Genomic DNA, 16,262 nt, shown 5'->3' with positions numbered 1-16,262 from the left:
TGTATCCACTGGACGGGTGGCATATTCATTACATGTCAGTACCCTGATGTGGCATTCATTCAGGACTGTTTGGCATGGGCCTAATGCCATTAAATCATTCAACAAACACCTTGTGAACACCTACGATGTTCGTGACAGAAGGCCTCCCTTGTATCCTCTTGATGCTTTTTCAACCCTTTTCTGCCTTGGCGGTATCTATGTAAACATTGCCAGTTTGGCAGTTTCTTCCAGGGAGGGGAACCGTGCAGGGTTTCCCAACTGTGCCGCTTTCAAAGTCCGTCTTCCCCACTAACTGACACTAGAGGGCGCTCAATTGCCAGTAACAAATTTGGGCAGGTGGACTTCGTGCATTATTTCAAGATTTCGGTTTTATTCTTTTCCGTAAAGAACGGTTGCACAACTCCATCCTCTTCCTAATGGGGTGTCAAAAGGGGAGACACTCTAACATGGACTAGATGTTGGTTTCCATTACGGCTTTCTCCCTGAAAATCCAGGCTTTTGAAATATCCCAGTTAACAGTGAGTAACTTGCTAGTACGGACATCCTGGATATTACGTTTAATCACATCCTATTGTCGTCCACCACATCCACATCTAATCCCTAGATATCCCAAAAGGAAACTCTTGAAAGGGCGGACTCCTTTATGAACTCAAAGAATTTACTGACAGGCCAGTTTGCCTCTCATTTTGCTTTCTGTTATGTCTAATGCCCCCTTTCCTTGCGCACCAGGCACGTCTTGCCTCCCATTTTGGCCAAGGATTATCTGGCTTCAGCAGATTTAGTCGACCACATGCTGTTTACCTCAGACGCCCCCTAACTCCACCACCCCTCATCTTCTGTTCTTTCCCTTCTTTGTACCTCTTAAGCACCCACCAAGACTCCATCTTTCATCCTCTTCCTGAGGAGAAGGCAGAAGTAGTTCTCAGGTGCTTACTATTGTCAGTTGCTTTTCCTTACGTCACTTACACTATGACATGCGTTCTTCCCAGAAACCCTTAGGAGCTGGTATCGATATCCCCATTTTATAGATGAATCAGCTGAGGTTCAGGGTAAAATTATAGGCCAGAGCTTGTATACCTTGTAAGCAGTCAAGCGAGGATTTAGTTCTGAGGTTTCTGATTATGCTTTCCCCTGTACCTCCCTCCTTATTCTTCAGTATTGTCATCAATGTTTCCAGTCACATTGTTCCTTGTTGCGTTCCTTGGTTTTACCATAAGAAAGTTTAACCAAAATCCACAATTTATGATAAACAAAAATGAAAAGGGACCTCAATTCTGATGAAATCAGCCCTCCCGTTATAAATAAGGTTCAGCCTCTACTTTATGAGTTTCACCATAGGAAGCACTCCAGAGTGGCTAATATGCAAGATTACAACACTTATATCTGACTTTACAGACAGACCAGAAATTCATAGGCCTTCAGAATCTCCGTTAATGAGCTCATTTGTTTGGTCATAGTTATAACTTCAATATTTCAAGCTTTTCATGGCAAGGAATTTCTTTCTGTGTTACTTGGTGTAAAGCAAGAGGCTAATTTGAATATAGAATTATCAAGTTGAAGGTTGAATTCCATCCAGTAATCTTCACTTTCTACTGTCTAATGCAGTTCTAAGGGAGAAAATGGCCATAGAAATTTCTGGGTTACTGGGGTTCTGGCATTATTTATGAGTAGAGATTAAAAAACACTTTATTGAGTTGTAAATTCATATATTGTACAAGTCATCCATTTAAAGTGTACAATTGAATGGGTTTTATTGTATTCACAGATATGTGCAACCATCACCATTGTCAACTTTAGAACATTTACATCACCTCAAGAAGAAATCCTGTATCCTTTAGCTATTACCCTCCACTTCCCCTGTACCTGCTCTCTCTGGTCCTAAGTAAACCACTAATATAGTTTTAGTCTCTATGGGTTTCCCTATTCTGGACTTTCATGTGAATGGAATCATATAGAATGTAGTCTTCTGTGACTGACTTCTTTCACTTAGCATAATGTTTTCAAGATTCATCCATGTTGTTGCATGTATCAGTACTTCATTCTTTTTTATGGCTGAATAGTATTCTATTGTGTGGATATATCATCTTTATCTATTCATCTGTTGACGGACATTTGAGTGTTTCCACCTTTTGGCTATTATGAATAACGCTGCTGTGAACATTCATGTAGAGGTTTCTGTGTGGACATATGTTTTCACTTCTCTTAGATCTATACCCAGCAGTGGAATTGCTGGGTCATGTGGTAATCTATGTTTAATTGTTTGCAGAACTGCCAGACTGTTTTCCAAAGCAGCTGGACTATTTTACAATCCCACTAGCAGTGTGTGAGGGTTCTGATTTCTCCATATCCTCGCCAACACTTGTCATTTGACTTTTTGATTCTAGCCTTCCTCGTGGGTGTGAAGTAGAGTTGTTTTTTAATAGGGTGGGATTTATATTACTAGATATAGTTATTTATGCTTTTATTTATTCTTTCAACCACCAATTATTAACCATCTGCTAGGCCTAGGGCCAGGCTCTGGAGATTTAAAGGTGCCATACCTGCCCTTCACATTTTGTGGGGTAGGGAGACAGAAAATGAGATACTCTAAAATACAAGTGTATTTGCTTTTCTTTTGTTGGCTGCTCTGAATAGCATGTGGGATCTTAGTTCCCCGACTAGGGAGAGTAGGGATTGAATCTGTGCCCCTTGCAGTGGAAATGTGGAGTCTTACCCACTGGACCACCAGGGAAGTCTCTTGAGATACATTTAATCCATCCTGTACCCTACCAAATGGGTATAATTAAAATATTTAATGTCAGCTTTATAAAAAGCCTTTTTAGAAACATGATGGTTTTCAGAGTCATCGTGAGTCCAGTTGTGTTTAGAAAATAGCCCTGTTTTTCAGAATTGTCAGTGAGTTCCAACAATTACAAAATGGCATTATACAAAGCTTTGTCTGTTGTGCAGGGATAAAATAAGTTGGTTGGTGAGAACAGAGAACATATGGTGACTTTGGGAATCCAGGTACCAAAATAAATTTCATTTCTTGCCTGACCTTAATAATCCCCTTTCATTGGATTTTTGCTTCTCTTCTTTTCCAACCTATTGCTTCCATTTTGTCTCCTCTTCTAGCAGTCCCACCTCACTCATCCTCTATCATTATTTTCGTTAGGATTCTGCACCTTCTGGGAGAAGCTGTCCCCAGGCTTGGCTGCCCCTGTTGGCTTAGATGCATTTAAAATGCACTGGGTCCTCTGTGGACTTTAGGAACGTTTTCTCACCTCCTTCCTTTTTCCTCTTGAGTAGAATAAACATGGAGTTGAGGTCCTTTTGCAGCTGCGCACGCCAAAGTTCATTGCCTAGAGCGTCAGAGTAGAAAACATCTGCCATTCAGCAGGCCTCAGTCCCCCTCTTTGCCAGGGTGTGGGACATTTTAGGTCCTGTGGCTTCTGTCCATCTCTCCTGCTTGTGGACACCTATTTTTATATGGTGGTGTAAATATCTGCAGAACAACCACACTTAGTATTCTCTCCTGTGCTTGGCTCTTCCACTTCTCCTGGATGAGTCCTGCCTAATGACAGTGTAGAAGCCCGAGGTCACGTCAGTGGCGTGAGTGAGGGAGACAGGTGCCTTGGAGTGTCACCACACTTAAAGCAATACCCTGCAGAAAGCCCTCGTTGGGGGCTCTTGGGGCAGCCATTTTGCAGATGAAAGGAAGTTTCTTTACCCAGGAGATGGCCAAGGGGGTGAATTTATTTCTTTGCGTGTGGGAAATTGGTTCATTTATGTCTTGGTCCAAACATGGTTCTAGTCACTCCCCATGGTGGTAGCGGTGGAAGGAAGGTTCCCCCCTCCCTGCTCCATTCTGTTCTTCTCTGCAGGAGGACCTTGCCAGGTGCTTTGATTTAGGATGCAGGAGCTGCCAGGATTTCAGATATGGTGTCCATGTGGACTCGCCGAGGGAGGACTTGGAAAATTTGGACTTGGCAGGTAGAGAGAGGAGTTAGCTATCTTAAAAAAATAGACTCGGCAAGAGCTCTGTAACCAGTGCCTCTATCAGGAAAAACCGAGGCCCACTTGTGATTGTCTGGCATTAGTGAGGGAGAAAAGGGGCCAGGGCCAGTCCTCAGAGTAGACTGTGATTACTCCCTGAGATTTGATTGGAGAAAGCTCCTGTATAAAAATATCCTATTCGCTGCCTTTCCTGGTGCCTGAGATTCTAATCAAGCCACTGCTTCTGTGTGTGTGTGTGTATGGTGTATCTCATGAAGTCTTTTTTTTTTTAAATGTACAATTTGGTATTTTTTTTCTTATTAGTCATCTACTATATACATATTAATGTGTATATGTCAATACCAATCTCCCAATTCATCCCACCCCCACCCCTGCTTTCCACCCTTCTCATGAAGTCTTGATCCCTTTCTTGTGAAGGTTTTGGGGTGTCCTAGAATCTCCTCTTAAGATGCAGCTACCCAGGAGGGAGGCTTCTTTAAGCTGATTCAGAGCATGCCCTGAGGGAAAGGGTGGGGATTAGCAGGAAGGGATTTGGAAGAGGCTCCTGATGGAAGGTAGAGTTCATTGAGAAAGGAAAAACCAGAGGAAGGGGATATAAGAGAATCCCAGCCTAGGTCACCATTCCCCCAGGGGAAGAGATTTATATATTAATGTTATGGGGGAAGTTGGGGAACGAGGGATTATGATTTTTAGTAAGGCAAGCCCCTCTCCCACAGTTGAAAGTCCTAGGGCTTCATTGGCTTCCAGGCTTCAGGCCTTGGCCTTGACTTCATGTTTCTCTAGTCAAGGGGAGCTGGCTGCTGGCATTTCCAGGAGTCAGAAACCTGGCATTATCCTAGTCCCCTCCCATCTCCTCAAGCCCACAGCAAGCCAGCCACCAAGTCCTGCAGGTTCTACTTCCTTAGAAATCACGGATCCTGCCCCTCATCTTTACCCCAGTGCCACAGCTGCCTAGGAGGTTCCCAGCCCTCCAGCTTAGCCTCTGTCCAATCTGCAGTCACATTGCTGCTGAAACGAGCTTTCTAAAAAGACGACCGTTTTTAGTTTGTTCATTTTCACCCCTAGCTTAACATCTTTGTGTTGCCTGATTGCCTTCCAGATAAATCTCCACATCTCTTAGCGTTGGCAACACCCCTATTCCCACCTCTCTAGTTTTTCTGTCTCACTCGTCCCCCTGCAACTACCTTCCTACTACGGGATCCCCTGAAATCACGATGCCTGATGCATCTCCCGAAGGTTTTATATGTGCTGCCACCTCTGCAGGGACATCTCTCCTCCCACAGGTCACTCAAGGCTCAGCTTGGAGACCACCTCTTCTAAGAGGACAGCCCTGACCTTCCTGTCTTGTTGGTGCCTCATCCAGCCCCACAGTGCTCCCTGTTCTTCCACCTCATGGCATCATCACTGCCTTCTCCCCCCTCCCCTACCTTTCAAATATGTGTCCTTTAAAGGTGGGGACTGTCTCAGATCTCGCTGTACCCTGAGTCCCAGCAGAAAGGAGCATAGTGGCACAGAATAGGGAATCTACAAATATTTGATGAATGAATTAGCTGTTCTTAGGCTATGTTTTGGGTCTGGAAGGCCTTTTACCCCTTGACTCATTTCTAAAATCTACCCAACCAGCGCCCAAATTAAATGTGAGCTTCTCCATGAAGCCTTTCCCTCCCCCAATGTTAGAGGTACTTGCTGCCTCCATTGAGGTTCTTTGGCATAGATTACTTCTCCCTTGTTTTATACCAATTTATGAAAATCTTGACACCACGAAACCTTGAAAACCCAAAGGAGTGAATACATTCACTAAACACCCAAGGATGGGATTATGGGCACCATGCCAGGAAAAGGCGAGGCTGGCTGGGTAGGCCACTTTTCCCTTTTAAGTCACATCAAGTAATTACTCTGCTTGCTTGTAGGGTTGGCCTACTATTTTTATTCTCTCTCCAGATGGATGGGAATTGCTTTTTGAGGGTTGTTTCCATGTCTGGTTTATTTTTATTTCGCCACCTGTGCCTAGCACAAAGCCTCCCTCATAGAAAGCCTCTGATGAGTGAATGAATGAACTGAGTGAGTGGAAGCAGCATCCATTGCTTTCAATTCGACTCTCCCTGAAACAGGAGGTTTCAGAGGTCTGGCCCTAGAAGCATCTCCTATATCCGGACTTTGATTTTTTTTTTCTTCTGTGCTTTGAGACTTTGTGAATGGATTAAGAACCCGTCCACCTACATCCCCAAGAATAGAGAAAGCCAATTACAGTTTTGACGCCCCCTCTTCAGATCAATGCCTAGAACATACCAGAGCTGGTTCTGGATCTCAGGGAACCAGCATGGCCAACCAGCTGCCAAGGCCATGACAGACTGTTCTGTGGATGAATGGAGGAATTGAGGGTGAGCTTGTTCTTGTTTTTTAAATGCCTGCAGTACTTCAAACTCCTTCAGCTCCCAGAGCCCGCTGGAAACTGCCTTTATTTTGGATGGCTTTTGTGGTGAGCTTCCTCTTTCAAATGAACTCTTTGGCTGTTTGTGAGGCCTGCCTCTCCTTCTCTGACTTCTCTTATTTCCATGTGCCTTAAAGAAGTCAGCTGGAAAGGCTGACACTTGCTGCAGAAGTGCTGCTCATCCCTGCTTCTGGGTGAGCATCTCCTCACAGCTTTGATCCATCATCTGCTGAAACAGTCTTCAAACTTTTTAAGAGAAAACAGATTCCAGTGCCCCTAGTGGTTCAGGTACTTGGGTCCTTGGTTGCACCTCAGATGGTCCTTTGGATGGGTGGTGTTGAACACATACTTAAGCTGGACCAGGGAGTTTTGCTAACTGATGTCAAAGCTGAATTTGAGAAGGCTGCATGGAATGGATTAACATGATTGAGAGAGGCCTCATCCTTCTTTCCCTAGTCACATACACTGTCTAGAGCAATGCTGTACAACAGAAACACAACATGACTATTTTAAAATTTCTTAGTAGCTACATTAAAAAAAATTAAAAAGAAAGAGGTAGAATTAGTTTTAATAATATTTTTTATTTAACCCAGTAAATCAAAAATATTATCACTTCAACATGTAATCAATATGAAAATTATTAATGAGATATCTTACATTCTTTTTTGGTCCTAAGTCTATGACATCTGATATGTATGTACATTTATAGCACATCTGGATTCAGACTAGTCGCTTTTCAAATGCTTAAGAGCCATGTGTGACTCATGGCTCTCATACTGGACAGCACAGCTCTAGACTCTCCCGGTGGATGGGGAAGTGGTTATTCTGGGCCTACTCGATCCTCCAAAGCCACCTAACCAACTAAATCAAGATGAAAGCGATGGGGAGGGTTGGAGTGTATTCAAATATATGACTATCTATAGAGCTTTAGAGATGGGATTTTAAAAGTGTCTTGATAATACAGTTAGTAAGAGGACATTTGGGGAGTTTCAGTAGTTATATGATCCCTAACTGAACCAGTCCTCTTTATTGTTTCGTTCTCATCAAAATTGTTCTTTGCTTATTTTTCTTGGTTTAATGAGTTTAAAATCTAAACTTGATGGACAGTTTAACTTTCTCATGTGTCTTTTTATTCTGATCCCCTTCATTCCTTATTCCAACAGGAAAGAATTAAATATCTGTATGAAAATAATAATCAGTGTGTTTTGAGAGCCTGCTAATGTGCCAGACACTTGACATGTGTTTCCTCATTTAAGTAGGTAAGTAGGTTCTACTATTACTGCCATTTATCAGATGAGGAGACTGCAGCATTCAAGTACCTGAGTAAACTTTCCCAAGATAAGTCAGCTGGCAAATGGTGACCTCGGGCAGATGGATTCCAGAGCCCATGCTTCTAAACCATATACAGCACTTCCTTGTAAAATTAATGTAAAATTTTTAGGGTTCTTGTCTTGTTTAAACATGTCTACTCTAAGCTCCTTTGCTTTTGAGCATTCTGGCAAAAAATATATGCCTTTTTGTGGGGTGAGGTCAGTACATTTTAAGTCCTATTTGAACAATTTGGCCTCATTGCAGATGGGTCAGACAATCTGCCAATTGACAGAACTTGCCTTATTGTAGCAAAAATCTTGATCTGTGACATAAAAACCAAAGTTAAGTTAATAATAACACTTATATATCTTATAATTGATAAAAGATGAATCACAGCAATTCTGTTTATTTAAAAGTCATACCTGTGTTGACAGAGTTAAAATGATATTCCATTAGATTATAAAAGGCAAGACTGTACTACTTAAAAAACCAAAATCCTGTCTTTAATTCATAATTTTTTACAGTTCAGTCATTATAAATGCAACTCAAATGTTTAAATTCTTGATTAGTTTCTCAAAGTGAATACAGATCTGGTCTGCCATTTTCAAGTGTGCCGGATATTTGGAAATTATGACGGTTTCTGCATTTTGGTCTTAACTCAATAAATGACTATATGTGCTTAGAGTATGTATTTTTCTTTAATATGTAATATAAATTTGTTTTCCCTCTCCTGTTGTAAGCCTTGTTTAGGGCAGGCACTACCTTTCCTGCTTATTTATCAAGCTGGGTATATTGAAACATGCTGTTGTCTTCCAATCTGAATTGCCGTGCTTTTGATATCTCAAAGAGGCTTTGGGAGTTCTGACTGGTAGTTCAAACTCATACTTCTTGGGTCAGAAAACAGTGCTTGCTTTTTAAGGTTGTCAAGGCCCATCCCAGGCAAAGTATTAGCATTTGAAGCAATCCCTTGACAAATTAATAAGAACAGGATTTTTCAAACTTTAATTTTAGAAAAGGGGATAACTTTTCAAACTGCAAGATGCTGTGCAAAGAAGTTACACAGGGAGGTTGGGGTTAGCAGATGTAAGATGCAGATGTAAACCATTCTATATAGGATGGATAAACAACAAGGTCCTACTATATTCAATATCCTATGATAAACCATAATGGAAAAGAATACAAAAAAGTATATATATGTGTATATATATATACATATATATCTACATATAAAACTGAATCCCTTTGCTGTACAGCAGAAATTAACACATTGTAAATCAACTATACTTAAGTTAAAAAACAAGTTACAAAGCAATCTATAGAACTTGACTCCGCTATTAACTAGGCGAAAAGAAGGGGTTAAAAATGTCAAGTCTTACAGACATACTGATTCAGTCCTGTTCTGTTTATCTGTAACTCTAATAGTGTATGGAGTTGAACTCTGAAAGTTCTGGAACGTAAAAATAAATTTATTTGATTTTATCCATTGCTTTGAGGGGAGCGCCAAGAAAGGAAGTGAGAGGGCACAGCTTTGAAGAACTGGCGATTTGGCATCTCCTCTCCCCCCTTTCACCCCTCCCCCACTATCTTAGCTATTTGACCCGATTAAACAACTTTGGGATGGTAGCCAGATTTCTGTATGCTAACGAGGCCCCTATTCATGATTTAGTGTGATTTCATCCACCCCGAGCTTGCAGGCTGCCCAGTGGAAGCTTGGCTTCGCAGAAGTCTGCTGATTTTGTCAGGGGTTCGCCAAGTGAGGAGTTCGCACTGACTTGAACCCTTGAAGCAGGCAGAGACTCTCTGAACGCCTCGGGTCACATCGGATTATTCATTAGCAAATTCTTTTCACCTTCTATCTAATCAGTTAAAGGTGACGCCAGAATCGTGTGTGCTACTCCGCGAAAGACCCTGGCAACACCCAGCCTAGGTTCCACAGCTTCTGTCTAGTCACTCGCTTTCCCAGGAGCGGAAAGCACTTCCAAAAGTTCCCTTAAACCTTCCCTCCGTAAGCCTAAAGGCCAGAGCGCCAGGCCTCAGGTAGCTCCCAAGCCAACCAGAATCTGACCATTTCAGAAGTTTCTGGTGTGTGAGAGAACTGAAGAGGTGATAGCGGGGATCCGCCAGAGTGACCTCCGCGCATTACGTAAGGAAAGCCCAGGCTGCAGGAGCGAGCGAGCCTGACATTGAGACATTCCACGGGGAGGGGAGTTGCTGTCCTGGAGTCTCCAGGAACGGCGGCGGCCGCTCAAGAAACCAAGAGAGGAAGGTGGCCGAGATAAAGACAACTCTTCGGAAAGGAGAATATTAAAAAGCCGCAGGACCCAGAGTTTTAGCAAACGGCAGGACACGTGTAGTAATTTGTTAGACGAAACGGCATCCTTTCAACTTTTGCACGGGAACAGGGGATTTGCCCTTTGGGGGATTAAAAACGTAACAGCAAAGCCAAAAGCTAATGAATGGGGGTGGGGGGGTGGGGTGGGCTCAGTGGTTTGTTGCCAATACTTAAATATTTCTGTCCAGGAGCGCAACTCTCTGCAGTTATTTAGAAAGTAGGGATTCAAACCAAACTAAAATACTGTCCCGTGCGTCTCCACTTTCTCCAATCCGAAAAGGAGCTGCTCGCGCGGTACTGCCCCTTTAAGACCTGCTTGCTCTCGGGCTCTACAAAAGGGAGTGACCTCTGGGCTTTGACAGCTCCCCTAATAACTACCACCGTGCAGGCCCCGCCCACCTGGCCACCAGCCGCACCGATTGGCCGGCGGGCCGGTATCCCGTGATCTGATTGGCTCTCCGCTTCCCCTGAGCGAACCTTTAGAACTCTGAGACAGACAATATTCTGTTACATTGTAGCAAAATGGCGACTGTCATTCACAACCCCCTGAAAGCGTAAGTAAGACTAAAAAATGTACATATTCCGCGTGGTTTCAATATGAAAAAAAGGGCGCCTTCTGCGTGCCGAGCGCTGCGTATGCATTGCGCTTGCAGGCGCCCACAGCCGCGGCGGGGCTTTCTCTCTTTTCTTTCAGCTCTTACTTCTTCATGTTTTTTTTAACCCCAACGAGCAGAAATGTCAGGAGATGCAATTAACAAGAAGAAAATTGTTACATTTGTGTTCTTCTAAATTGGCTGACCGAGAGAGGGGGGTTATCAGCAGGGGCGCCTGGCGCTCGAGCGCTCTACGGCTAGGGGATCGTGAGCAGCTCGAGGACAGCACGGTCCCCCGAGTCCCCGGCTTCGCGGGGCGGTGAGCGCGGCGCGGGGGGCGGCCCTGCTGGGGGCGAGCGCCGGGCTGGGGCCGCCTGGGTGCACTTGGCTGAGCCCAACGCCTCCGGAACCCGCGGCCCTCGCCCCGAGGCTAGGTCCGCCGGGGCGAGCGGACCGCGGCAGCTCCGGAGTTTGCAGGGCGCTCTCTGCCTTCCGATCGCTTGCGGGGAGTTTGTGCAAACCTTCCGGAGTTGGGAGGACCGCAGGGGGAGCAGCAGGTCCCGGGAGCCCTGGGGCCCAGGTGGTTGCCCGGGGCTTTCCTGCCGGGGCAGCCCCGGGAGCGTGACGGCACTTCGGGCGGTCGCCGGTGTGTCTCCGGGTGTGTTTGTGGGGGTACTGCCTGTAGTAAATTAACGACTCGGGTTAACTTGGGGTTGATTTGGAGACAGGGAAGCTGCAGGTCTCCTGAATGGTGTTCTCGCCTCCTCTGGGTGAAAAGCCGAGGCGGGCGAGAGGCAGCTTGGGGCTCCCCGCCTGAGCGGGCTGAGCCTGCTCCCGGCCAGAGCGAGGGGCAGGTGCCTCTGGCCGCCGCCGGGAGACTTTGAGCGGACGCCCAGATCCGGGACGGAGGGGGGCGGGCTGGGCGAGGACACGCGGGGGCCAGTCCCCGGGTCCGACAGCCAATTCCTGCCCGCCTTCCTCCCCCCTCCTTTTTTATCCTGGCTTCCTTCCTTCCTTCCTTCCAGTCAGTGGAACTGTTAAGCCGCCAAGTCCGCTCGCGATCGTGGAGCCGGGGGTGGCTTCGGGAAACTAGCGTCGCTCTAAAAGGGGTGCTGTTGGCAGTGATGTTGGCAGAGGGGCGCTCCCTCCGGATCTCGGCGCGACGTGGTTGGGGGCTCTGCGCGCCCGGGATTAGGACTTCCCAGCTGGAAGCTGCGGGCGAGGGGAGGGAGAGGTGTGGGTGGGGGGAGTTTCGTGCCGAATTCTCGGCGGTGCGTGGCGGATGCCCACCCAGGTTCTTTCAACTTAGCGCATCGGCGTCCGCACGCGGGGCTCCCCTAGGAGTTGAAAGCCAGGTTCGCACGCGGGGAGGAGGGAGGGCGGCGGGGGGTTTCTTAACGAGGAGGAAAGCGCGGGGAGAATGGGAGGTGTCTGCACCAGCTTATCTCCTATCCGTGATAGGGGAAAAGGGTAGGAATGTCCGAGATCTCGGAGTTTTACATGTGTATATATATATGTGTTAACGCTGCTGAGAGGACATTGGAAGCTGAAGCTGATTAGAGAGCAGCTCTGGGCTTCAGTTCTCGCTCGGAAGCTCGGATACACTGCACTTGAACGCCACAGCGTTTCACCCAAGAAAGAAAATATTTTATGGCAGAATAAATGGGCGTAACTTCGCCGCATCCCCCCTCCTCGTCGCTTGCGCTGCCACACAGCTGATGCTGTGAGTTTTTACCGAACCCACGGCTGATTTGCAGTTTTCACATTTCCAGCCGAAAACGCATAGCGGGGCTGATGCCTCCTGGTAAAGTCAAGTTAGAGAAAGCTATTTCACATGTGCGCCAGGGTTGTTTCCTACTGGGAAAGCGGTAGGTACCCTTGTTACCCTGGAGCCCGCTTACGCGCGGGCGGGCGCAGTATCTCTACACTCATTCCTGCCGGCTCCAGCTTTTTGTTTTTGTTTTTTGGACCGCAGAAGGGTGCGTATTTGGGGAGGGTGTCTGTGTGGGGTGGGGTTAGAAGTGGGGAAAGGGACAGAGAAGCAGGCTGGTTATTGGAATTAGTTCTGAATTATTGCGCTTGTACTTTGTATAATTAGAAACAGTTGCAATGTGATGTATTTGTAATTCTGTGTCGCCACACACACATACACACTAGCATATACACAACACCCCAGCCTGCTTTTTCTAGGTGGCAGTTGAATGGTCGTTTATAATTAGCCCCTCATTTTTTGCATCCCAATCCCTTTCCCTGGGGGTAAGGGGGTGTAAACAATACCCCCGACCAGCCGAGCCTCCTGCGCACTAGACGGTTTTTAAACACCTAACGCAGGAACACGGATGTTGTTACTGGGAGACCTACAACATCTGCCTTTACTTTTAAAAAACAACTTGTTTAATAGAACATCTTTGTAGGTTTCATTTGTTTTTAAAAGTTGCTGATCAGAAAACAATACACACGTGAATAAATTATGCATGGGCTAAATTAGAACAAAGCGCAGAGACACATCCAGCGGAAGGGATGGATGGTGGTGCTGGGAGGAGGGGAGCAGGGAGAAAGGTTTGGAGAGCTATGTTTTTATCCTCCTGTGTCCCTCCTGACAATGAAACGGAGCTGAACAACATTAGCATTTTTTTCTGTGTGCTTTCGGAGTCTTTCTCTCTCTTCCCTTAAAAAAAGAAAAAGAAAAAAAGAAAGAAAGAAAAAAAAAAAAAAGCCAACACCAGGGATGCCCCCTATAGAAACTGGTCACACAAAGGTTTCCTCTAGGATTGGGGGATAAAGTGGTGGTAGGTAATGTTCTGCAAAGAAACAAGCCCAGGTTTCGTGCAACATTTCTGTAGGGCTCTGCCTACACTGAGTATGGACCATTTCTCATTATACTAGCTTTTTCCACGTGGGACATTCAATAATTCAATAGCTTGAGTGAGTGGATGGCACAATTTGAATCTCATTGCTTTGGGGTCTTCTGTAGGGCCCCAAGCTCCTGGAGCCACATCCCCTCTCTCAGCAGTTTAGCTTTCTTCCTGCCTGTCTTTGATCTCCCCTCAACTCCCTTTCTTATTCCTCCTCCTTGTACCCTTCACCCCCTTCCTCTCTGAAGCTGACAGCCTGGCTTCTCTGTCTGTTGTCGCCTTTAACATCTTATTACTGCCCAACAGGGTGTTAGAGGCAGAAACAGGAGCCGCCTGGACTGATCAGATCACAAAGGGGACGCGGCAGGTGGCCCCACAACCAAGCAGTCACATCTGGGCAGATAGAATTTAAAAGCATCGATGGACATGTATGATGTGTAAATAGGTATTGCACATTATTTAATTTAGCAGCTACATTGTCTGAGCCTAGATGTGTGAGTCACCCTTATTTCTTACACATACAAGCAAGATAAGGGCCATGTAGTGAAGTAAACACATTTAGGTAACATAAATATGGGTTTGATAAAGGTCTGTGTGTAAGTCTGCTACATTACCTATCATATTCTGGTTGATTTGTACATACATAGGACACAATGCATTTTTTTGTTTTTGTTTTTTGCCCTGCTATATTCCTTAAAAAAATTTTTTTTTATATTGGATCATAGTTGATTAACAAACATAATGCTTTTAATATAAATCCTAATCTTATTTGATATTCTACTTCAGGTTAGCCACCCTCCCCATATCTGCTATCAACGCTTTAAACAACTTACTCTTTTATTAAGTTATCAAAATCCTGGTTTGTATGCACTTAACTGGGAATGTCTGCCACCTTCTGCCAGACTGGATTATGCACGTATATATCTATTATATTAACTGCCTGCTTAGAAAAGAATAACTGTTATTATTATTTAATTGTTCCATATAAACCAACAGGGATTTACCCCAAGTAATGTTTATTTATAAATAATGAGACCAGTAAACTATTTGGTCATGCTTGTAACATGTGAACACACAGATAGGTAATTGTATTGAAACTTTTTGTAAGGAGTTTCTCTTGCTTGGAGGCATGTTTTTTTAAATCTCTGTTTTGTTATTAAGGACACAACTCTGGGAGAGACAAGTATACTTACTCAGCCAAGGTCAAACAGCCGGGCATGTTTATAGATGGACCTCAGATCTTTGTCTTTTTATACATTCTATGACCTGGAGACAGTGTATTCTAATCTAAAGTGGTTTTGTGCCTGTGAAAGTTGTGTGATTGTTGCCACTTAGAAGCCAGACCTCACTCTTGCTGTGACACTCAGTTTAGATATCAGAGAGGATGGTGTGTGTGGGGGTGGGGGGGGGGCGGGAAGACACACATTCCTGGTTCTAATCTCCTTCTGGCTCTTTCTGTTGGGGTGGGGGTATGTGGGTAGGTACTAAATGGAGAACATTGGGGTTGGGAATTTGTGCACTTGCAGCTTTTTATGGGCATTATTTTAGCCTCTTATGAAAAAGGACCCTCAGACATTTTAAGCCAACAGATGCCTAAGAACCCCTTTCTCCATCTGCTTCTGGTTGCCACTGGGGGGAGTGGAGGAAGGGGGCGGGGGGAAGCTTTAAATTCTCCAAACTTCATTAGTACACATTATTTTTCAGCAGGAAGAATGTCTGGTTTTGATGAGATACCCATAAAGGATATTAATTTCTGCCAGAACCCAAATGAAGGCGTCGTCACAGGGTAAACCTCTGAAAATTGCCGGGCCTGCAGACCACCTGGGAGACATCCAGGGTCTCCAGTTGAATGGGAGCTGCTCAGTTCCTTAAAGTGGGCTGGAGTTCAGAGGCAACTTAATTGGAGACGTCTCATCCTCCTTTGTCTTTTTGGAATCATGCAGGTAGCTGAAATTTAGGTACATCTGAGAAACACCATAATGTCTAAAGCTGTTCCAGAGCCATCTGCTCAGATCAAGCAAAAAATAAAATGCCACGGTCAACATGCTTTGTTTTGAGCCTGCGCCAGAAAAAGAAAGGAAACTGAGGCTGATGTTTCAGTTTTGAAAGTGCAGCCATGCTGATTGTAGTGGTGCTGGGGGTGGGTCATAAAAAGGCACCAGAATCCAGGCCTGTTTATTATCCCAACCTCTGCAGAGTAACTTTTGTGATTTCTGAGTGTCTGACAGTCACTAGATGACAGAAATGTAGCCCAGTGTGGCAAGCCCCTGGTCAAAGAAATGCCACAACCACTGAAATAGTTTTTGCCCAGCCACAGTTTTCTAGCTGGGGCCTATGTAAGCATGATCCTAGCTTCAAATAATCTTTAAACATGTAGGTATTTAACAAGAAAAGATAAAGGAGTGGCCTGGGGTGGGGGAGTGGGAAGGGCATAGGTAAGTGGATAAAACCACTGTGTGGTCTGGAACTCTGACAAGACGATTGTTTAACAGCAAGACAGACTGATATTACAATCCATTGCAAGTTCCAAAGTTTCCTTTAGTTGTGTGAGCAACTGGGGAGAGATGAGGTGTTGTGGTGTTTTTGTAATTTGTTTTTCTTATTGGTCCGGTTACTAGTGTTTCACAGTCTGTCAAACCATATGGATGAATGGAGTTAGCATCGTAAAACTGTCACTGAAGGAAGGTTTTTGAAGCCTGTGATTTGCATCAGAGTTTTAAAAGCAGTGGTTAGGAGGTTTTTTT

At 45.0% G+C, this 16,262-nt stretch overlaps 1 protein-coding gene across 1 annotated transcript in view; it reads left to right on the top strand.

The window, feature by feature from the left end:
- The first annotated feature begins 10,592 nt into the window (after nucleotides 1-10,592).
- Nucleotides 10,593-16,262, top strand: part of DPF3 (double PHD fingers 3) — a 201,314-nt gene continuing 195,644 nt past the window's right edge. The window contains exon 1 of the mRNA XM_057733524.1: nucleotides 10,593-10,624. Within this exon, the coding sequence (XP_057589507.1) occupies nucleotides 10,593-10,624 (32 nt within the window). The remainder of the gene's footprint in view (nucleotides 10,625-16,262) is intronic.

Source organism: Hippopotamus amphibius, chromosome 4 (assembly GCF_030028045.1).
Source record: "Hippopotamus amphibius kiboko isolate mHipAmp2 chromosome 4, mHipAmp2.hap2, whole genome shotgun sequence".
In the NCBI taxonomy this organism is placed as follows: domain Eukaryota; kingdom Metazoa; phylum Chordata; class Mammalia; order Artiodactyla; family Hippopotamidae; genus Hippopotamus; species Hippopotamus amphibius.
This window is presented reverse-complemented; position numbering and strand designations above follow the sequence as displayed.